This window comes from Salvia hispanica, chromosome 1 (genome assembly GCF_023119035.1).
Source record: "Salvia hispanica cultivar TCC Black 2014 chromosome 1, UniMelb_Shisp_WGS_1.0, whole genome shotgun sequence".
Lineage (NCBI taxonomy): Eukaryota > Viridiplantae > Streptophyta > Magnoliopsida > Lamiales > Lamiaceae > Salvia > Salvia hispanica.
The window spans coordinates 19,744,301-19,765,702 of NC_062965.1; the positions used below are offsets into that span (position 1 = coordinate 19,744,301).

A 21,402-nucleotide genomic window follows, 5' to 3' on the forward strand; every position below is an offset into this window, starting at 1 on the left:
ATACTGAGACTCTGAGAGAAAGAGGTCTACTGTGCGCGCGCGTAGTGAGATGAATAACACTGAGAGGAGGTCTACACACGTGCATAGTGAGCTCCTATTGTTTGCCGAAGAGGGGAGGAGGAGGCAGTGGTGGAAGCAGCCGGGAGGAGGGGGAGAATATTATTGATGAAATGGTTTTGAACAAGGGAAACAGAGTCAATTCATAAAAACCAAAACAATAGACTCACTTGGCTGAATGCAAAATTCCGATTCTATCTATCTACTTACACCATATATAAACACACAAGCATTCACAATCTCGACAAACTGCACCGCAAGATCAAGCACCATTTCCACATGCTTCGCTGCGCCACCACTGTCGGACATTCACCATCACAAAATCCCTCCATCAGTAGCTCTCCTATCCTTCCTCAATTGCCCCACTGCCTGTTCTGATAGTGCCAGTACGGTTGAGTTCATAAGAATCATGATAGTTTGTGGCTTCGTCCTCTTCAGGCGCGGTGGAATTGGCGCTCGAGCTGGTAGACCCGTCTGAGTTAAGGAAGAGGCAGACCACTGCACAGTCATCAACCTTTGAAGTTGGATACATATACCTCCATGCTTTAACTGCTGCAGCCACCACTGCTCGAGCTGCATATGAGCGTGTAGGGCAAGTGCCCACGATAGTTACCACCTCCTCGTTCGAGAGCACGTCCCAAACCTGCAAAAAATGTATGCTTTATGCCAAGCTCAACAAAATGTAGTGAAGAATGGTATGAACAGAGCTGGGGAGGGATAAAGCTCTGGCATCGCACCCCGTCTGTTGCTAAGACTACAAACTCGTCTTCATCAATGATGCGTCTATACGAGATTTCAGGCACGGATATAAGGCCGAACTCCTTGAGACAGAAATCACCAAATGCACGCGCCATGGCAAGGCCAGGAGCGTCATTGTGTGGCAGCCACACTCTAGCCACCTCAGGTTCGTCCCGGAGGGCAAATATACGACCTCTACATTTTCGGATCCTCTCTTCTTCCGCTGAGAAACAAGAACAGCTTATGAGAAATGACACTCAACTAGACTTGATTCAAGTCTCCATCCATGAATCAAGAATCGAGAATCGATACTCAACACATCAGTAGAATGTTTTGGCAGAACATGAAAAACAGTAATTAACATAAACAGCAGTAATGATCATCAGCAGAACGTTGAAGATTGTTATATAGCATTTGATCACTACACAAAAATATCTAGTTGGAAGGTAATTTTCAAATTTTTCTAGAGAATTGCCATATCAAGTTTAACACAACGTAGTATCCCATTGTTGAGATTGGGCAGGGGAGTGACTTACCAGGAAGATCAGGCTTGAGATCCACAGTCAACTGTACTGGAACGAATGCATTATTCGCATCTCTCATCCCTAATACAGCTCTTGAGTCCCCAATATTTCCGATTATAAGATCCTGACCCTATAAATAAAGGTATTGTTGAGTGTGTCGATGATATATCCTAATACATAATATTACCAAAAACCACTGATAAGGAGTATATCATATTACCTGTTTCACCAGGGTCACTGCTGTAGTTCCACTACAGAGGCAATCGAAATTTGTGTTCGTTCTCAACTCCTTGTCCATGACCTTAAAGGCATCGAGAAATGTTTCTTTCAATGTGTTAAAGATCTCAGACTTGCTTCCAGTTTCCCTAAGAATCTCATCGTCTTGCACGTCGACTTCCCAGTGTGCACTCAGCTTCAGAGGAAGAGAATCTCGGACACGCTTAGCAACCATGTGACCATAAGGGCCATGGCCGTCAAAGACCCCACAGAAGATTGTGTCGGTTCTTGAACCAAATTTCTGCAGTTCATTATTACAGAGAATCAGAAACATCGTTCTCATGCAAATAATTCAAGCAGACGAAATAATAGAAAGATTGTGTTTCAATGGTTTTGCTCAGAAATATGACGCATCATTATTTGACCTTGTTTTCAGATGCAGAAAACGTTGTTCCAAATCAGAAAAAGCTATTGGTTTTGCTAGGCCTTCTCTAACATTAACCTATGACGAGCTACTATAATGTTCCACATGTAAGACATGAGTCAATCCTATCCTCTCTTAAGATGCTATGCTCCTGTATTAGAAATAACAATAAAGAAACTACAAATAGGATAAATATTATGGAAACATAATATCAGCTATTCCTCTCATTCTTTAATCCACTATGCAAATTTATTGCTTCTGTCAAACTAGCTATAGGCATTGTTGACAATTTCTACATAAGGTGGCAAGATGATAACACACAAACAGAAGTGGCACAAGTTCCATTGTTCCATATAGAAAAACTGAATACTATGTACATTCTAGCCATCAAAATGTAACAATGACTAATCATGAGATCAATATCTTAAAAATGCTAACATGATTGCTGATCGCTTCGCCAAAAACAATCCTTATATCCTACGCAGCAAATGCAACATGTTAGCAAGCATACAGAGTTCAAACCTGTTAAAAGGTAAAAGGAGTAGTTTTATGTTTCCCATCATAATTAATGAGCATAAGAGAAGTGCTAACCTCCCAAACAATCATGGCGTCTTGATTAACCCCTTTCTTGCCTTGTTGTGTAAAGAGGGAGGCAATCTCACTTGACCCATTCAAGAACATCCGGTTATGATTCCTATGCAACCTATCCTCCCTACTGTACTCAAAGGATGTCATTGTCGAAACCTTCTTCTTCTTAGCCACCATGGGAAAAGTGGGCACAGGGCTCCTACTTTCGCAGGAAAAGCAGGATCCCATCGTTAGGAACCTGATGATATTCAATACACACTCCAGACCAACCACGCAGTTCGCCCCACTGCTCTCCGTGTTTAAATCTGTCACAAACGATACAATCCCTTCAGTTCTTTACACTAAACACCAACACTAGAGAAACAGACACCCCCTCCCCCGGCGCCCCAATACATACAGCTTTTCAGTATCGTTTGAAAATAAAAGAAACAATCACACCAAAATTGGCAAGTATACGCAAAACTGAGCAAATCCTGATATGTGCATATTCAACATAACTTGTAAAATGAATAAACTGCAATCCTTATTCTACCTAGCAAGATAATATGCCACGCAAAAGCCTAATTTCCTAAGAAATGGTGCTTTTCTAAAGGCTAAGATCCGAAATGATTGAAACAGTAAATATCTATAAAGAGCAGATCTATATAGCAAACTAGATTTCCCCTTACAAAATATTCATAAACCATAATCCAGTTGAAAAAATCATTCCTCCATATCTATGAACCTCGTATCAAATTGAAAACCAATCGAAAAACAAAAACTCAAGCAACTCACAGTTGAGAGCCAGAATCTTCAACCAAATCCAATAAATGTAGAAAAAACGCCGAATCTCCAACAGCAATCAAACCCAAGGGTTTTTGCTCGATCACTTCAACAACTTAGCACAGCTCCAACCACATCTTCTTATACAAAACCAGTATTTGCTAAGATCATAATCACAAATCCGACCTCTAAAAACTTAAATAAGCAGCACATATAGAGGTGGAGAGAGAAACCGCGAGGGCTTGGTCACGGCGTGTGTATTTTACTAAGCCGCCTGTCGACTTCACCATCTGAAATTGTTAACGGTTGTCGCTGCATATACATAACATAGGAGTATATATCAATATTATATAGTAGTACAACAAAAATATCTAATCGCGTGTAGCGAAATCGAACCTTTACTGAAGTATTTAAGAAGAGAACAACGACGCCACACTTCGTCAATCACAGATCGTCACCCACACGTAACGGGAAATCATATCTTCCATTGATTCATTTTACTCGAGCTCGATCGAATCGTATGTGATGGCTTCGAAGATTCAATTTTTCACTACACTAAAAATGTCGAGCTTATTTAAAACGCAGTAGTTTAATAGCAAGAATCCATCCTTATCCAGTACTATGGCATACAGTACTTAATAAATGTTGGATATATGGAAACTAATAAAACAAATTTACTATAATTAATTTATTTTTCCATGTAACGAAAAAAAATGGTGCACCAATTGTACATAAATTTATTTAATTTTGACTTAATAGATTTTAGAGTCAACTACAAAAATGGTCCCTGGACTATGGGTTTATCTCGCCCATAGTCCCTGGATTTTAAAAATATCGCCAGTAGTCCCTGGACTAAGGGTTTATCTCGAAATTGGTCCTTTTGGCTTTTTTTGGTACGAAAATACCCTTTGATATTATTTTGGGGGGTTTGGACAATTTGGTCTTTTTACACTTTTAACATTTTAAATCTGATATTATTTTAGTTATGTACTTAACTTTGATATTATTTCAAAATTATCATTCTTCTTTCATTTTGTTATCCTTCACTGAATTTTTTTTTATTTCAATATTAGATTTAATTTTATAAAATTAAATTTAATATTTAGATTTTTAAATATCAATAAATTTTTTAATGAAAACTATTAATTCATGGACACTATAAATATTGATTAAAACTATTAATTTTTGTTATTTAATATAATATTCAATTGAATTGAAGAAGTACAGAAAAATAATATTAATCATGATGGAAAAATAAGAGTTATTCTATTTAGCCTCCGTTCGGTTGTTATAATTGCTTGTGATTAAATATTATGAAGTTGACTAAAAATTTGATCCTACTTAAAATTTTATATAGGAGTATTTTTGTTGAAATTTTCTAGTAAATTTTGATTGTTTTCAAATTAATAAACAAAAATTATATTAGTCTTACATTAGATGCATATTTATTTCAGAATAAATTGTGTTATATAATCTATTTATGATTAAAGCTATTTAAATATTGATTAAAACTAAGGCGTTGTCATACCTTATTAATTACATAGTACTATACACTATCAAATATTGATTATAACTATTAATTTTTGCTATTTAATAATTTTTATAATTAAAAAAATTTATTGATATTTAAAAAATAAAATTTTAAATTTTGTAAAATTAAATCTAATATTGAAATTAAAAAAACAAATTCAGTGAAGGATAACAAAATGGAAGAAGAATGATAATTTTGAAATAATATCAAAGTTAGTACATAACTAAAATAATATCAGATTTAAAATGTTAAAAGTGTAAAAATATCAAATTGCCCAAACCCCCCAAAATAATATCAAAGGGTATTTTCGTACCAAAAAAAGCCAAAAGGACCAATTTCGAGATAAACCCTTAGTCCAGGGACTACTGGCGATATTTTTAAAGTCCAGAGACTATAGGCGAGATAAACCCATAGTCCAGGGACCATTTGTGTAGTTCACTCTAGATTTTATTACCGTATTCAAGCAATCTCATTAAATATGAATATTAAAAATCTAATACTGTAAAATGTGACGTTGCAAATAAAAATATTAGTGCTACGAATATATACATAGGAAACCAACTAGGTTGACAAGTGGGTAATTAAATGGAGGAATGTTGCTTTCCACAACAAAATATGGTAGTACTAGTATTTGACTTTATGTTTAATAGTATTTCTTGAATCTTTGTTTTCCTTAGTTTGGCAATTATATAATTGCATTTATTGATAAATAACTGAAGAGGTACGTGTAGTGAGTAGTTCAAGAAATATTAATAAACAAAACTCGTCATTAGTTAAGGCTCAAGTACAAATTGTAGAATTAAACTTTTTCGGTAAGTTGCACTGTTATTTTTTTTTTGTAATGTTGTTTCATAATTTTGTGTGTGAAATTACAATGCGCATGGAATTGTCTTCGGATTTGGACTACTAAACATGAACAAGAAAAAAATTAAAATAAAAAATGGCACAAACACATATGCTAGTTGCAAACTTGCAATATAAAAATATATGGACCACGTCATCCCTGAGTGCAACATGTAATACCCCCATTTAAAATTTCAAAATATCCATCAACCACCAATATTTACCTATATAAATTAGTATTGAAATATCAATATTCAATAACCACCGATTACTACACACTAATAAGGCAAACTTACGACTTCAATTAAATATAACAAATGAAAGAAACTGTAGTCATTTCACTTTACATTGCTTGGGTAATTTCTATATCATCGAAACTAAATAAGTCTCACATTTCAAGCAAATATTTTAAAAGCAGCAATCTCTTGAGGATTAAAAACGTCAAGGAAACAATTCTCACATTTCCACCATTCTTAACACTACATTTCACCTTGCAGCTTGGAGATCCGATCCATTGCCAAGCCATTCACTACACAACGCGAACGCGACACGAAACGACCATATGCTTCTCGTTCGAGTGCTCATCCAATCAGGCCGAGAACAACGGCTACTAACACAAGGGTAGAAACAATGTTAGCTCTCAACTTGGTGGAATCGAAAGATATGTCATGGGCGACAACATCATAAGCATTCCCGGTAGCATTGTCCCTCACTTTGATGCTCGATGAACCTGAGATCAATTTATGAGTCGAGCTACATGTGAGCTACTTGAATTTGATCTGGAAAAAAGATTGTTAGATATTCAAACGTGCAACAAGCAAGCCAAACTTGAGCCTATAGGTATTTTTGAACTTAAAAATATTAAACGGGTCAAGCTCGACCTAGTTGATGCATGAGATGAATGGTTTCCATTTGAGGCAAACTCGAGCCTACTACTGCTCGGCTTGCTCATTTAATCTTTTGATTGAGTACATTTTAATCTTTTGATGGAGAGGCCATCTCACAAAAACTTTCATATCAACAAGCTAAATGGTTTAGAATATTCAACTTCATTGCATCAATAGCATCTCTCTCCTAAAAATATAGAAAAAGTTGAAATTTACTAGTACTACTCCACTACTTAGGTTGATCTAGCCACCTCAATTGCATGGACTAAATCATCAAATTTAGCCCCTGTGACTTCTTTAATAACCTTTTCATCCTTCAATATTTTGAATGTGGGAACCACCTTTATCCCAAGCTCCTTTGCCAATGGCTGCATCACAAATTAAAACCAAAGTTCAAAACAAACTTATACAAAACACATAAGATTTTGATCTATATATAATATATGCAATGCACCTTGTTTTCTTGGTTGCAGTCTAATTTTAGGAACACGACGTCCTCATGCTTTCCAGACAATTCTTCAAACTTTGGAGCCATCACCTTGCACGGGCCGCACCTGCACGTACAATCAGGGTTGTAAATGAGTCGATCGAGCCGAACTGAACAGACACTTGTGCACAAACTTGTTTGGAATTTTACAAAATCAAGGTTTATGTTTGACTTTATCAAACGAGTGGAGCTTGAGCCATTTAATTTGGAACATATTTGATCACCTAATCCTTCAAATATTCAATCTTAACGATAACTGTGGCTAAGTCTAGAAGTTTAACTTAAATGAATTTTAGAATACAGCGTCGGATTAATCATATTTCGGTCCATTGAAGAAATGCAATAAATTAGTAGCGTTTAACTTATTCGATCTATGTCTGCTGAGCTGAAATTGAAATTACTAGTTTAAATTTGTCAATATACTACTCCATAATCGAAGATGATGATCACATTTCTCTCAAATCTACGCAATTCCGAGATCCAATCGAAAGGTCGAGCGATGTGATCCTTTGCTCTAAATAAATTAGCGATGGGGAAACTCACCACTGAGTGTACATATCGAGGACGACAATCTTATCGCCGGCGGCTTTCACAATCGGCCAGAATGTATCCTTGTTTACCTCCGTAACTTGTCCCGCAGCCGCAGCCGCAGCCGCCTCTGGTTCGGAACTAGCCTTCGTCCTCAGCCGTCTCTCCCTCTTCGCACTCAGCTGCAGGTAATCCGTCGCCGCGCCCGCGCACACAGTGAGGCGACACTGCTTTGCAGAGGCGATAATCGCCGGAGACGCAGAATTGTACGGTATCGGGGTCCTTGGAGCAAAACTGTACACCTGCAGAGCCATCGGCGCTAATCGCTATGTGATTGATTCAGATTGTACTCCGTATTTTCGAGTATAGAGAAAGATGTATGATGCTACTGAGCAAACTGGACCGTTGATTTATGGAGGCCCGAGATGACGATATTACCCTCAATTTTTTTTTCTTATTTATTTGTATTCATTATATGCGAATTCGTTTTTAATCGACTCTATTTTTATGCAAATACAAAAAATAAATGAAGAAAGATCATCGAATTACAAATCGTGGTATTTTCCCATGATTTTATAAGTAAATGAGTACATGGCTAAGGGGCGAAGCCAGGAATTCAATTTAGCAGGGGCAAAATTAAATACATGAAGAAATTTTAGAAGTTTGAAGTGGGACATTTATAGAGAAAATTATAAAATTTTAAAATTTCATTAACAAATTAGTACTATAAGCTAATTATATTGAGGTGGGGCAATTGCCCCTTAATCCCTCTTAAGTGGATTCGCCCCTATGATGGCTTAACAGTGACATAATATCCACACAAAAATAAAAAGAAACAAATCACATGAATAAAATCATTAAGATCAAAAACAGAAATTGCAACAAAATATTCAGCCCAAAATTCGTAAACAATTACGTAATTATTCCATTATCACAAGAAATTACAGCAGTTAAAGATGCCTAAAATAACTTAGGATAACTTGAAGAGCTGAAAAAATGCTTCAAAGACATAATGTACAGATATTCCTATTTTTGCTAGTCTGCAGCTCAAGAATTCAAGTTTCAGCAGAGCTTAACAATCTAAGGCTTCATACCTCCAACTAGTATTCCTTGGTCTGTTGCCTCAATTCATTCAACTCCTTCTCGATATCAGGGTCTTGAAACTTCAATGCTGCTGCAACCGGTCTCCCCGGTGGAAGCTCTCCCTTCTGTTAGACAAAACTCGATAAACGTGATGCTGACACACTGGTTACAAGTGTTTCTGAGGATCGGGCTAGTTACCTTGGTGCTTCCGGAGAGCTCTTTCTTCAAGTCCGCAAGGTCATCATCGACTGATGAGGTTTCAAGCAACGCAAACTGCACAGTGAGAAAATGCATTCACAACTCTATGTAAAGATTCTGCACAACTCTATGTAAAGGTTATAACTACCTTTCCTTCAAGCTCGTCGCTGGTTAGTTGATTAAGAGCTTCTGCTTGAGACTCCATTGCAATAACTGCCGAAGAAAAAAACATAATCAACTGATCAGTGATCGTGGTTGTATTGTTAATAGGAAGCACACACTAGTGCATTGATTCGTCACTGAGTACAAGTTTCCAGGAAACTCAGGTGCATTACATTTAAACATGGCTAATGAATTTGACGATCGAATATCCCTACATAATCGTCTAGTACGTTCAACTGTCTCAACTTCTAAACGAGGTGATTAAGGTGAATTCTTGTGCGTTGATAAATATTGAATGGTCACTGACATAGTCAGGCAGAAGCTCACTTTGCAAATAAAACGTAGTCGATTAGATTGGGTTACCTTTTTCTTCCATCTTCTCAAATGCAGAAAGAGCATTACTCGTATTTACATTCCCCAACATCTCACTCACTTTCGTTGCAGTTCTGAAAATAAAATGGAGAATTGCTGCAAATTGAAGTAAACTAAGAAAGAAGATGGCAAATACTAGTATAATATAACACAAGGTGAGAGCAAACTTGGCCGATTGAGCTCGTGCTTTGAGAGTTTCTTTTTTTGACTTGGCCTCTTGTATCTTGCTTTCCAGCAGCTGCAGGACAAGATAGTCAACTAATAAAACGAAATACTACTACATAGTAAGTGTATAGATAGCTATTAATTTTAATCTATTTAAAGGGGAAAAGAGAGTGCAAGTTATATTTATGTAGCTTCATGACAATTACGTGCTAGCAAGTGCATCAAGAAAACACGAAATAAAAACTGAAGTGACCCACCCTTGTATTGGAGACGAGGTTCTCAACTACACTTTTCTGCTGATCAAGCTGAGCCTTTAAAGAATTTGCATTATCCTGGAAATAACAAATGGTGATGTAACAAACAGATAACAATAAACTGCAATGTACTTGCATCACTTCAGTACATTGAAATAGTGAACAATTTTCATTGGCCAATCAAGTAGAGGAAAGTACTTACAGCGTAAGATTTTCTACGCTTGAGAGCTTCACGAGCAAGGTCCTCATCACCCTTACTTAGAGCAAGTTGCGCTCTACCATACCTGTGATTAGACTCTAACGTGAGTGCTGCAGGAAAGAAAAAAAATGTGTCAGATTCGAGGATCTTACCAATCTTCAGAAGCTTTTTGTGCAGCTTTATATCTGTTTTCCATCTGTTTCTGAGAAGCCAGGACCTAAGCAAGAGATAAAACAGGGTGATCATACCTTGCCTGCACACAATATATTCTTCTTCGTGAACTTTTAACTGACTATTTGATATTGCAATTTTGCAATGAAGGTAACGCGTCAAGAAACAAACATTTGTAGGGCTATTCTAGCCTTCCAAAGCAACCCCCGACCCAAGAACAAAATCATCCACCTCGAAGTTCAAACCCCCTTACATCCCCAACTTTTTCTTGTAAACCTCCATGAATTTGATTCCTCCCGAGATACTATATGCAGAACGAAATTCACTAGAACCAACTTAATACCAGATGTAACTAAAACTACATTAACAATGGAAAACCCCATCATCTAAATCCATCCCCTCAGCATATATACAGACACACCAAATCAAAATAAAAAGGGAGAAAACTATGTCTAACAATGTGTGTGGGTGTTATACAACAGTGAAAATTGGGAATATTCGAAAACCACTCACCCTAGCCTAGGTATATGGTCTTTGTACAGGAATCATGCCTCAACTTTCTTGTATCTAATTATAGGACAATATGTCCTCAATGATAGATGTTATGTTGTTGAGTTCCATAGTAAACTAATAGTGTCGTTAGTGGTGCTGCTGCTATGCTTATAAAACTATGTAAAAGTTTAGCCACTCGCACTCAGTTTCGAATATATATTTCTAAATTCTAATCAAGCTCTTAGTTGATTAGTTTAGCCACTCGCACTCAGTTTCGAATATATATTTCTAATCAAGCTCTTAGTTGATTCAACTTGATTTCACGACAACAATCTATAGTGCTGTAAAAGATTGATAGCTATGATTTAAGCTAAGTCCTAAATTATATCCCCCAACCACTCACAAAGAAGAAAATTCTTTAAAAAGACTACTATGTATGAGTTCCAAAAGGACTAATAGCCTTTAAGAAAGAAAATGCATAGTAAAAAAAGTAATGAAAACATGGCATACTTGTGCTGTAGCTTGACGCAACTTGATCAAATCGTCATTCATCTCTATAACAGTTTGTTCTAGTATTTTCTCAGGGTCCTCAAAGGAGCTTATTACAGCATTTGCATATGACTGCACTTAAAAAGAGTTGAAATACAGTCAGTAACATTTGGTTGCCAGTAAGACTCAAAAGAATCTCAAGTATGTATACAACCTTAACAACTCTAGCAAAGCGATCAAAAAGATTCATCTGAGTACCAAGTCCACCCCCTCCAAGGCTGTTACATCGGGATCTACTGGAGTAAGAAACCCGTACAGTTGTATATATCGGAGTACCCACTGCCCATAAAAAAGGAAGAAAAAAATTGGGATCTACCATAAATACCGGGGAAAATACATTTCATCTGTTTTTAGAGAGCAAAATAGTAGTATTAAATTACAAGAGAAAAAAAAAAGGATGAAATCAATGCAGAGTTAGTTTTTAACTACTTCAGCAATAGAGCACTTAATATGCAAACATGACAGGACGAGATGCATCCAATAAGCATCAAATACAACGTGCAAAATTGGTATCAGTCAAAAAGTAAAAGTGACTATACAAGACCTACGAACAAATCATAAACCAACAAGAACTCCTCAAATCTGTCCCTCAAGGCAAAAAGGATCACAGAAGTGAACATAACTAAAATAACTTTCACCAGATTATCCATGATTCTGTATAAAATCTCCAAGTAAATACTCCATCCAGCCCCAAATTGGTGTCCCCTTTCATCCAAGCTTCCCATTTTATACTTGCCCTTAATAAAATTTCTTTGCCTTTTTATTTTCCAATGCAATAACTATTAATAATAATAGTAACATTGCCCACTTACTTGCCATATACTATACGAGTTTTGATGGTTTTGAACACTTATTCAGGAAGTGAAGGAGCATACAAAATTACAAATGAAAACCTTTAGCCCTAATTTCTATACAAATACTTAATTTTGCATCAATTGAACAAAAATATACAAAAAGCTTCACCATCCACTGCATTCCGCTGAAGCAGTTTATACAAACAGAATAAATCTCCCAAAACCCCTCACACCAAGAGATATATGCAGAGTAAATTGAGCAAACAATCTAGCAGTACCCAATGCTCACCAACTTGCACCTGCCTCTGACATTATCATTTACGAATTCCTCAATAACCATAATCGAAATTTACACAAACTCATTATCACGCGATGCCGAAAACGAAAAAGAGTTTGCACCGACAGCTCAATCAACAGAGCACGAACAGCAAGAAATCTGAGAAATTACCTCCTCGGCCGAAAAAGGATTGCCTGAACGGTACAATGACCCCTCGATTGCACGACGGAGAGGCGGAGCTAACCGTAGAGGAAGTCATGCTTATCCCTGCTATCGGCGCTCTTACGGCCATCGCCATCAATAATTATTGTCTTCTTTATTTTATTTTATTTTATTTTTCTCTGCAAAACGAATACCCAATCTCCTATTATGAATAGGCAGCTCCTATGGAGAGCTGAATCAAACAAATATTGAAAGAAGATTGAGCCAAATAGTTCTGCAGGAATCACAGTGGCTTTTGTTTTTCTTTTTTCCCCGATTTAATTATGCTTTTTGTTTGTGGTTTGTAAAGCGAGAAAGGCTGAAAGGATTAGGTTTTATTTTTGTATTTTATTTTATTTTTGGTTTACTCGTAGTTGTCAAGAAATAGCAAAATTGATTAAAAAGGTTTTTTTTTTTTTTTAGAGAAAAACTAAATTTTTTCTATACTGTGTTTTGTTCTACGTATATTAAATTCAAGGGCATTATTGTGTTTGGGGTCCTATTTAGTTGGGCCAGTTCATCTTTACCACATTGAGACCAGCTCGTACAAGTTTAATTTTATAGTACATCATTATATGATACAAACACTTTATTGTAGATCTTACCACACAAGATGTGATGTGATCTCAGAATAATTTTTTATTTTGAGGAATGATAGTGTTTAAGATCTAATTCATTTGGGTTATTTTTAAATTTTTTCTTATTTTAGAGAGCATTCTTAATTTTCACTGAGAATGAAAACACAAGATATGGTAATCTTCCACATCTTTAAAAAGTTCAACTAACAAAATACACATTTCCTTAATTTACACAACTCCAAACAACACAAACACCTTTTTTCACAGGGGGAAGAACTGCTTATCAAGAAACTATTACACTTTTCACTCACACAAAGTGGAATATATATATGTTCTCTCCCCTGCCCTTTACAAACTATACAGCCTTGCCCTACAGTTTTGAGGAACAAGCCTGTAACCTAAAGGCGAGCAACCAAGCATAACGCACCACCAACATCTGCAGCCCTTGAATGTGCATTTATGAGACAGCTCGGTTTTCCTTTTCCGTGGAATGCGCCATCATGATGTTTTCAGATGGCTTCTGCAATCAGGTGATACTGAGAAGTTAGGACCACAAGATTGGAACTCACCTCAGTTAAAAGATGACCAAACCTAATTATGCATCAAAGCACAGCTAATAACCTTAAGGGTCTGTTTATCTCATGTATTATGTTTGGTTCATGAGATTGAATCTCACAACAAAATTCTAGATGGATAATCATATGATAATGAGTTATAGCAACCGAACGACATCTAAGAGTGTGTCTATTTTCCAGCTCTAAGCAACCATATTCATCTTATGTTTCTCAAAAGTTTAACATTTTACATTTGCTTAGTATATATGAGAAATTGAGCAGACACTTCAAATACTCCATCAATCATCATTCAAAAGCCACAAACACAAACCACCACCTTCTAAATGCAGAGACACATTAATAAACAATATCAAGCTCTTCTCAAGCACATCCATATTATTTGTCTCAAAGCAACATCATGGATTTGCTTACTTAATGAATCAGTATACAAGCATTGCACCATAACTCGATCTCCTAGCTAAAGACACATGAGATAATATCCAGCTCAACTCAGCCACATTCGTCTCGCTTTTCCCAAACATGATTATGCATTTGATGGTATACTTCGATAGTGCTGATATTCAAATATCAGCCACATATATTCGAATATCCATCACCATTCGAAACCTTAATGTTCCTAAACAGTAAAAGTATACCTATAATTCATAGACAAAATTGAGATCATATGATGATAAAGGATTCTTTTCCTTCACGAAATCAGATATCGAAATGAGCGGTTATTAACCTGAGGAATTTTGAGGGTATCAGCGTAACGATCGATCTCCTCCGGAGATGTACAATCCTTGAGCGTCTCGAAGAGCGAGAGCGAGAACTGCTTCGAAACCACCTCCACGTCGAAGTAAATCAAACCAGAGCTAGGAATATCGACCTGAATTCCCCTCACCGGGAGCCATAGAAACAACTCCTGAGCCGTAACACCTGTCAAATTAGAAATCCTCCCGTAGCTGATGCTGCCGGTGATGTCGCATTCGTACCTTAGGCGCGTCTCGAACACGGTGTCGCACGGCGAAGGAGACGGCAAGCGGAGGCGGAAGCCGCCAGATGTGGGGTCGACGGAGAATTCGGAGATGCCTTTTGGGAATATGCCGATAGGGAGGCCGTGGGAGCTGAGGATGTCATAGAACGTCACCGCCCGCGCTGATATAGGGTGCGGATTGTCTTCCGCCATTGCTAGGGTCATTGCGGCGATGAGGAGCATCGCCATTGTCGTTGGATTGCGCAACACCATTGTTGCAGGAAAATGAGATAGAAATTGAGATTGGGAATTGGGGTTTAGAAAATGCAATTGCCCGTCTCTGTCTTCCCTCCCTCTAACCTTATAAATAGGTTTCATCCTCTTTTGTCATCATTGCAAAAATTAAATAAGATAATTGGTCTCTAAAATAAGAAAATTAGAAAAATATTGAAATATCAAAATACCATACTAATTGTATTGAAAATATCAAAAATATCAAAATACCATCCCCTTGTGTCATTATTGCAGTGGGATGTCCTGAAAAAATATTAAAAATATCGATTTTTAGTACTTCCTCCATCCTATATAATTCGTCTCACTTTAATCGGGCACGAATTTAAAATATATAATGAAAAATAAGTTGAAAAAGTTAATGGAACGTGAGTCCTATTTTTATATATTAGTTTTATAATAAAATATGTGTAGGAATGAGTTAGTGGAATATGAGGTCCACTACCAAAATGGTAAAAAGTGAAATGTGATAAACTATGTGAGACAGACCAAAATGAAAAAATGGGACAAATTATCTGGAATAGGGAAGTAGTATATAAATTTTTTTCGGTACAATAACATCATCGATTTTCATATACCACGAAATACTACGCACACTGAAAAATATGTTTATATATAAAATATAATAAAAAGAAAAAAAGACCCACTCTCATACTACCTCTATCCCCAAAGAATATGCATTTTGAGTTCGGCACGGGTGTTAATGCAAAATTAGTAAAGTAAGAGAGGTAGAAAAAAAAGTGATTAAAGTATTGTTAGAGCCACCACAATGGGTGCGGATGTCCCGGCAGACACCAAAAAACACCTCCTGCCACGTCATAAGAACATCCCACTGCACTACCACGTCATAAGGACATCTCACTGCACAATAACGGACATCCCCGCGTGTTGGGGTTAGTATACTAAAAGATGCTTCGAGCGTACATGCCTTTGTACAGTCAGCTTGTGCATGTATACGAGAAACGCCACGTCCACTTGTTTACCTAATTATGAGAATAAATAATATAATATAAATGGTTTATTATTGAAATATGATAAACAAGTCTAAGGCTTTTTACTAAGAAGGTCAAGTAGGGAAATTCGATGAATCTCCTCATGAGTTTTCCAGTAGGGGACTTGGCAAGATCTAGTAAGAAGAAAAACGTATTCACAACCTAGATAGGCTTTGGCTACCTATTGGAACGGTTGCGGTGTTTGTGATAATTCTCTCTTATCTAAGATGAGATTAGTAACACCGGTGTGGTAAAGCACTGAAAGGATTTAATCCGAAATGTATTCTTTATTGCTATCTACTGAAAGAATATATTTCAAGAAAGTTTAGTATTTTCTAGTCTATGATATTGATATCAATATTGTTTATTCAATCAAACGCCACTTTGACTTATCAATATGTGAGAGTTTGTACGTAACTCAAGTTCATGATATCTTGGGTGGTAGTAATTGAATAACATGAAGGTATTGGAATATTATTTCATAGAATTCGCGTGCCCAGTGTGGTATGATTAAATCCCTAAAAGGGTGATCCCCAATGAGGTGTTTGAAAGAGGAATTTATTATTCAGAAATCTGCGCAGTTGGAATTTATTCCAAGAATAATAAATAAAGTTTCAAACTAGAAAAACTCTTTGGAGAATTAATTTAATTCTAGTCACATAGCAGACAAAAGAATTAAATTGATGGATCAAGATAATCTTAAACGCGGGAAATATTATAAAATAAAATGGACCCAAGTTATTTGTAATTTGATGATTTAAGTGGGAGTGCAATATTATTATTTAGTGGAATAAAATAATATTCCATTGATAATATATTAAATCATGGGTCATTTGATTTAATTAGTAATTTATCTAATGGGTGAGCCCAACACTTAAGTCATTCCATGGATCCCCTTACTAGCCCAATAAGGTCCACTATAAATAATGAATGAAAGGGAAACCCTAGAACACAATCCAAGACAACACAAAACCCTAACCCTAGTGCCTAGAAATCGGCGCCTCCTTCCTCTTCCTATTGGTCTCGATTTTCGAGCCATAGTAGTGGGAGAATTAGGGTTTTGATTATTGTTCTTGATCTATCCTAATTCATAGGATTAGATCTAGACAATTTGGTGTTTGTATTGGGTTTCCCTAGATTCATTCAAAGTTATTTAATTGGTTTTCTAAGATCCAACCACACGGATGGAGAATCAAGGACGAGGGAATAGTACGGAAGATTCGTGGTCGATAAACCAAGGATCTCCGGGTGGTGCAGCTAGCAACGTCAATCCAATGATGGATTATGAGGTAACAATCGAATCTACATCGAATATGCATGATTACGTGTTTATTTGATGTTATATCTATAGATCTATGTAAATTGCATGAAATTGGAGTCGAATGCATAATCACCTAAATAGATCCGGTCAAGGACCTGTTTGGTTTCCGTGTCTTCCGCTGCGGTAGTCCCAACACCGCGGACATCCACAATAATAAAAATTCACCAAATTAAACAATTTACGGAATTAAAATTTCGACACGAATACGAACGGAGAAAGTGCAACAATAATTTCATTAAATAAAAAAAGTACAATTCAAAAAAATAAATAAACAAATTACATTATAAAAATGTCAATGTGCACCCCTCCGCATCCATAGCTCTTCAATTATATATGGAGTCAAATATGAGCTTCTTGTTGACGCATGTCAGCAAATGCACGGACCTGATCGACGTATCCCTATACGTACATTGGCGGTGGCCAACGTTGTGGCTTAAACCGACAGCATCAACATCATCATTGGCCCAATCAGTCAGTCCTGGACCTTAGTTGTCGACAATCATGTTGTGCATGATAATACATGTGTACATGACAGCGATGCTGTCAATATACCACAGTCGGCTTGGACCCTTCACTGCTGCCCATCGAGTATGTAGCACACCAAATGCCCGCTACAATCCTTGCGCGATGCCTCATGACGTTGCGCAAAGTAGTTCTTCTTGTCTTCGTCTTCACAAAGACGGACCACATAGGGTATATCCCATCCGCCAAATAGTAGCTCATATTGTGTTGGTTGCCGTTGGCGACGAAACTGACGGTCGAACCAACGCCCATGCACTGCTCGTTGAAAAGGGGCAATGACTGGAGGGCGTTGATGTCGTTATTTGACCCAGCTACTCCAAAATACGCATGTCAAATCCGTAGCCGGTAGCCAGCTACGGCTTCGAGGATCATCGTGGGATTCTTGCCTTTGAAGCCGGTCGCGTACACCCATTTCCAGGCGGCGGAGCAGTTCTTCCACTCCCAATGCATACAATCTATGCTGCCCAATATTCCCGAAAACCCGTGTTGATGCCCGTGCATATCCATCAGAGCCTGACAGTCTTCGGGGGTAGGCTTCAAAAGATACCTATCCACGAATATCTCAATAACGCCCTCACAAAAATACTTTAGACAATCACGGGCAGTCGTCTCGCCAATGTGGATGTACTCGTTGAACATGTCGGTCGCGTCTCCGTATGCCAGTTGCTTGATTGCAGCAGTGCACTTCTGTATGAACGTGTGACCGAGTTTACCAACCGCATCCTCCCTGAACCTGAAATACTCGTATCGACGCTCTAAAGCGCCCACGATACTCATAAATAGCGGACGATGCATCCTAAAACGTCGCAAGAATATGTTATTCCCAAACCGCGGCTCCGGAGCGAAGTAGTCCTCATGCAACCGACGGTGTGCAGCGATGTGGTCCCGGGACGTATAGGCCCGCACCTCTTCGTTAATTCATCGGCGTACGTCATCAGCATCCCCACCATTACCACCCGCACCACTACCACCGCCACTAGACATTTTGGATATATCGATAGAAACGTAGAGAGAGAAGAAAAATTCGTTAATACAAGTGGTGCGAATGAAATGAAGTTCAACGAGCTGTATACATAGAGTTTAAAAAAAATGAAAAATAAAAAATCGGGACGTCCGTTGTGGTACCGCAATGGCGGACGTCGGCGGACGGCCGTGGATTGACCTCACGTTTGCCTCTCCCGACCCAATGGCGGACGTCCCGCGCGGACGCCCGGCGCGCCGGTCCGACGTCCGCCGGGACATCCGCCATTGTGGATGCTCTTAGTGTGGAAAGAGTCCCACCTCATTAAAGAGAAAAGAGTTTCTAAAATTGGAAAGTATATATTCTTATGGGATGAATTAAAAATGAAAGAATGCATATTCTTGTAGAACAAAGGAAGTATAGAAAAGAAAAAAAGTCAAACACTCTCATCATCTCGATAGTGAGATTTGAAGAAATGGAGACATTGTTGTTTTGTATTTGACTATTGAACTTTTATTGATTTGAATTTATGATGTAGTTTTATTGCTTTGTACATTATTTAAAAAGTTGAATTGTTATTTAAAATGTTTTGGGCAAAAAACTGTTTTTTTCCGGTATAACACATGTATTACGGTATTACGATATATTGTACCGTATTTTGGTATACTCGTATAATATGCTAAAATATGGTACGGAATACCGTAATAATGGTACGATAAAGTAAGAAAAAATTTATCATACTGAATTATTGGTACACTGGAATTGGTGTACCGATAAGACAGGGCCGCAGTTTTCGGTATGGTATACGGTATAAGGTTCTCGGTATGGTAAACCATACCGACCCACCCTTAACGTAAAACCACAGACTTTTATTCAATTATGGTATTTTTCATAGACTATAAAAATGGTTTATAATATCACAAACTTTACATTCAGGCCATGTTTGGTTGGCGGGAAAGTAAAGTTGACAAGGAAAGTGATTCCTGGGAAAATGAATCCCAGGAATATGATTGCTAGTAACTTTACTTTCATGTAATTAGACAATATCAAGATTTTAAATTTATATTTAATTTAAACACCAAATTATAAATATTACTTACTATTTTTTATTTATAAATAAAATAATATTGTAAATTTTTTAATAATTTTTTAATTATAAATAATAATAATAATAATAATATTATATTTATTATTACGATGGATTGTTTAAATATGGATTATCCATCATAATATATGCTAATATAATTATAATTATAGTTACATGGAGTATTATACTCGTTTATTATAATAATAAATATAATAATTATTATACTATAATTATAATATTTACAGATATTATAATTGAATAAATTTTTTAAATTAACTTTATTGATTAATTATTAACTTATAAAATATAATAATAATTATTTATTATATAATTTATATTATATAATTATATTTTAATTATTAATTATTAATAACTTATTAATTACTATTATGAATTATTATAAAATATAGTTATAATTATGATAATTTTAATTATAGTTATTTATTATAGAAATTAAGTATGATTTATCATTTTAAAATATTTTAATTAATAATAATAATAATAATAATAATAATAATAATAATAATAATAATAATAATAATAATAATAATAATAATAAAACTATACTATATTGCTTAAATATGTAAGAATCCTAAAACTGGGAAAAAGAATACCTAAGAAAAGTTAGGATTCAGAATCTTGGAAAGTTGTACTAACTTTCCTTGTTCTCGGATTCTGATTACTTTCTCAGTTTGATTAAAAACCGAAACAAACACATGAATTTAAAATTTAAGGAATCAGATTACTTTCCCAGACAGAATCTTGACAACCAAACATGATCTCAATGTGCTATTTCTCATGGCGGGTCAATTGTCATATATGACTGGCGTACGTGTCATTTTTATTCTTCTTGCCACGAACTTTTAAAGTGATTAAAAACACAACAATTATATTACTACCATTTTTCTATACTATTTTAATTTTTTACTTTTTTCATCCTTCAACTCATTAATAATATCTACAAATACCACATTCATCCTACAATTTTTTTACAAAATAAAAACTATATTCAATCAATTTTCTCTTTAATTTTCCATTCGCAAATTTGCAAAAGCACTAGCGGTGAAAATAATTGTTGGAAGCAATTTTATCGCAGCCTTCTAGACCACCCGACTACGAGAAGTGCCAACTCTGCGATTCCCGCTCAAAATGAGGGGGTGACATTCATCCGACCGGGACACATGTGGTGAAGACTAAAGGCAAGGGACAAACCAAGAGCCCCCCCTCGATGAGAGTGTTTTGTATGACTATTTGCTTAAAGCCAATAGTATCGATAGATCCAACTTCACGCTGAAATAATAGAACAAAATGATGTTTGTCTTGAATTAAATTAGTCTTATGAGTGAATATGAGATAAATAGTCATGAAATACTAATAATGTAATTTGATGGAATATGAGATAAATAATCATGAAATACTAATAATGTAATTCGATGGTATGTGGGTGAGTTAAGATACATTTTCCTCATTTCTAACACTATTTCTACCACATTTTTCTCCATCTCTCCTACGTTAACAATTATGCATTAAAACACGTGTCATTTACAACATTGTCTATTTTTTTAGACGAAAAGAAGTATATACATAATCCTTTAGTCGGAGATAAATATAACAATTG

The 21,402-nt window shown here is 36.3% G+C and overlaps 5 protein-coding genes across 13 annotated transcripts; all 5 read right to left on the reverse strand.

Annotated features, from left to right (window-relative positions):
• Positions 1 to 130: 130 nt before the first annotated feature.
• Positions 131 to 3,874, reverse strand: LOC125201144 (probable protein phosphatase 2C 33). Of its 2 annotated transcripts, XM_048099094.1 has the most exons (9): positions 3,706 to 3,874; positions 3,543 to 3,621; positions 3,322 to 3,446; positions 2,551 to 2,852; positions 2,398 to 2,436; positions 1,540 to 1,836; positions 1,332 to 1,449; positions 795 to 1,018; positions 131 to 700 (listed from the first exon to the last, which is right to left on the reverse strand). In XM_048099094.1, exons 4-9 carry the CDS (start codon positions 2,773 to 2,775, stop codon positions 401 to 403), a joined length of 1,203 nt encoding a protein of 400 aa, XP_047955051.1. In that variant the 5' UTR covers positions 2,776 to 2,852; positions 3,322 to 3,446; positions 3,543 to 3,621; positions 3,706 to 3,874; the 3' UTR covers positions 131 to 400. The 2 variants fall into 2 exon arrangements, with proteins under 2 accessions (XP_047955051.1, XP_047955052.1); XM_048099095.1 differs by lacking the exon at positions 2,398 to 2,436 and having other exon boundaries at positions 3,322 to 3,621; positions 3,706 to 3,872.
• Positions 3,875 to 5,965: 2,091 nt separating this feature from the next.
• LOC125201146 (thioredoxin F-type, chloroplastic-like) lies at positions 5,966 to 8,019 on the reverse strand. 8 transcript variants are annotated; one of them, XM_048099105.1, is made up of 4 exons: positions 7,601 to 8,019; positions 7,025 to 7,124; positions 6,912 to 6,938; positions 5,966 to 6,462 (listed from the first exon to the last, which is right to left on the reverse strand). In XM_048099105.1, the coding sequence occupies exons 1-4, from the start codon at positions 7,897 to 7,899 to the stop codon at positions 6,448 to 6,450; spliced, it is 441 nt and encodes a 146-aa protein (XP_047955062.1). In that variant the 5' UTR covers positions 7,900 to 8,019; the 3' UTR covers positions 5,966 to 6,447. The 8 variants fall into 8 exon arrangements, with proteins under 8 accessions (XP_047955062.1, XP_047955061.1, XP_047955060.1 ...); XM_048099104.1 differs by having other exon boundaries at positions 5,966 to 6,413; positions 7,601 to 8,018; XM_048099103.1 differs by having other exon boundaries at positions 6,876 to 6,938; positions 7,601 to 8,017.
• Positions 8,020 to 8,486: 467 nt separating this feature from the next.
• Positions 8,487 to 12,806, reverse strand: LOC125201145 (probable membrane-associated 30 kDa protein, chloroplastic). The gene is made up of 11 exons (XM_048099096.1): positions 12,473 to 12,806; positions 11,385 to 11,509; positions 11,192 to 11,302; positions 10,171 to 10,235; positions 10,022 to 10,103; positions 9,823 to 9,897; positions 9,568 to 9,638; positions 9,392 to 9,474; positions 9,015 to 9,079; positions 8,867 to 8,941; positions 8,487 to 8,793 (listed from the first exon to the last, which is right to left on the reverse strand). Exons 1-11 carry the CDS (start codon positions 12,597 to 12,599, stop codon positions 8,686 to 8,688), a joined length of 987 nt encoding a protein of 328 aa, XP_047955053.1. The 5' UTR covers positions 12,600 to 12,806; the 3' UTR covers positions 8,487 to 8,685.
• A 431-nt stretch (positions 12,807 to 13,237) lies between these two features.
• LOC125214333 lies at positions 13,238 to 14,957 on the reverse strand. Its single transcript, XM_048115325.1, has 2 exons — positions 14,380 to 14,957; positions 13,238 to 13,600 (listed from the first exon to the last, which is right to left on the reverse strand). The coding sequence occupies exons 1-2, from the start codon at positions 14,881 to 14,883 to the stop codon at positions 13,538 to 13,540; spliced, it is 567 nt and encodes a 188-aa protein (XP_047971282.1). The 5' UTR covers positions 14,884 to 14,957; the 3' UTR covers positions 13,238 to 13,537.
• A 3,109-nt stretch (positions 14,958 to 18,066) lies between these two features.
• Positions 18,067 to 18,513, reverse strand: LOC125189361. Its single transcript, XM_048086647.1, has one exon. The coding sequence runs from the start codon at positions 18,511 to 18,513 to the stop codon at positions 18,067 to 18,069; it is 447 nt and encodes a 148-aa protein (XP_047942604.1).
• Between the last annotated feature and the right edge of the window lie 2,889 nt (positions 18,514 to 21,402).

Bases quoted from the DNA above. Each gene is read 5' to 3' on its own strand.
- LOC125201144 (XM_048099094.1), bottom strand. From the start codon at position 2,775: ATGGGATCCTGCTTTTCCTGCGAAAGTAGGAGCCCTGTGCCCACTTTT. The intron at 1,837-2,397 runs GTTAGCATTTTT...AATGAACTGCAG, and splicing joins GCGAAGCGATCAGCAATCAT to AAATTTGGTTCAAGAACCGA. The intron at 1,450-1,539 runs GTAATATGATAT...CTTTATTTATAG, and splicing joins CAGTGACCCTGGTGAAACAG to GGTCAGGATCTTATAATCGG.
- LOC125201146 (XM_048099098.1), bottom strand. From the start codon at position 7,899: ATGGCTCTGCAGGTGTACAGTTTTGCTCCAAGGACCCCGATACCGTAC. The intron at 7,125-7,600 runs GTGAGTTTCCCC...TTGTACGTGCAG, and splicing joins CTCGATATGTACACTCAGTG to GTGCGGCCCGTGCAAGGTGA. The intron at 6,414-6,821 runs GTGGCTAGATCA...AATTGATCTCAG, and splicing joins ATTTAGTCCATGCAATTGAG to GTTCATCGAGCATCAAAGTG.
- LOC125201145 (XM_048099096.1), bottom strand. From the start codon at position 12,599: ATGGCGATGGCCGTAAGAGCGCCGATAGCAGGGATAAGCATGACTTCC. The intron at 8,942-9,014 runs GTAGTTATAACC...CTCACTGTGCAG, and splicing joins GCGACGAGCTTGAAGGAAAG to TTTGCGTTGCTTGAAACCTC. The intron at 8,794-8,866 runs GTAACTAGCCCG...TTTGTCTAACAG, and splicing joins AGCTCTCCGGAAGCACCAAG to AAGGGAGAGCTTCCACCGGG.
- LOC125214333 (XM_048115325.1), bottom strand. From the start codon at position 14,883: ATGGTGTTGCGCAATCCAACGACAATGGCGATGCTCCTCATCGCCGCA. The intron at 13,601-14,379 runs GTTAATAACCGC...ACCTGATTGCAG, and splicing joins ATACCCTCAAAATTCCTCAG to AAGCCATCTGAAAACATCAT.
- LOC125189361 (XM_048086647.1), bottom strand. From the start codon at position 18,513: ATGAGTATCGTGGGCGCTTTAGAGCGTCGATACGAGTATTTCAGGTTC.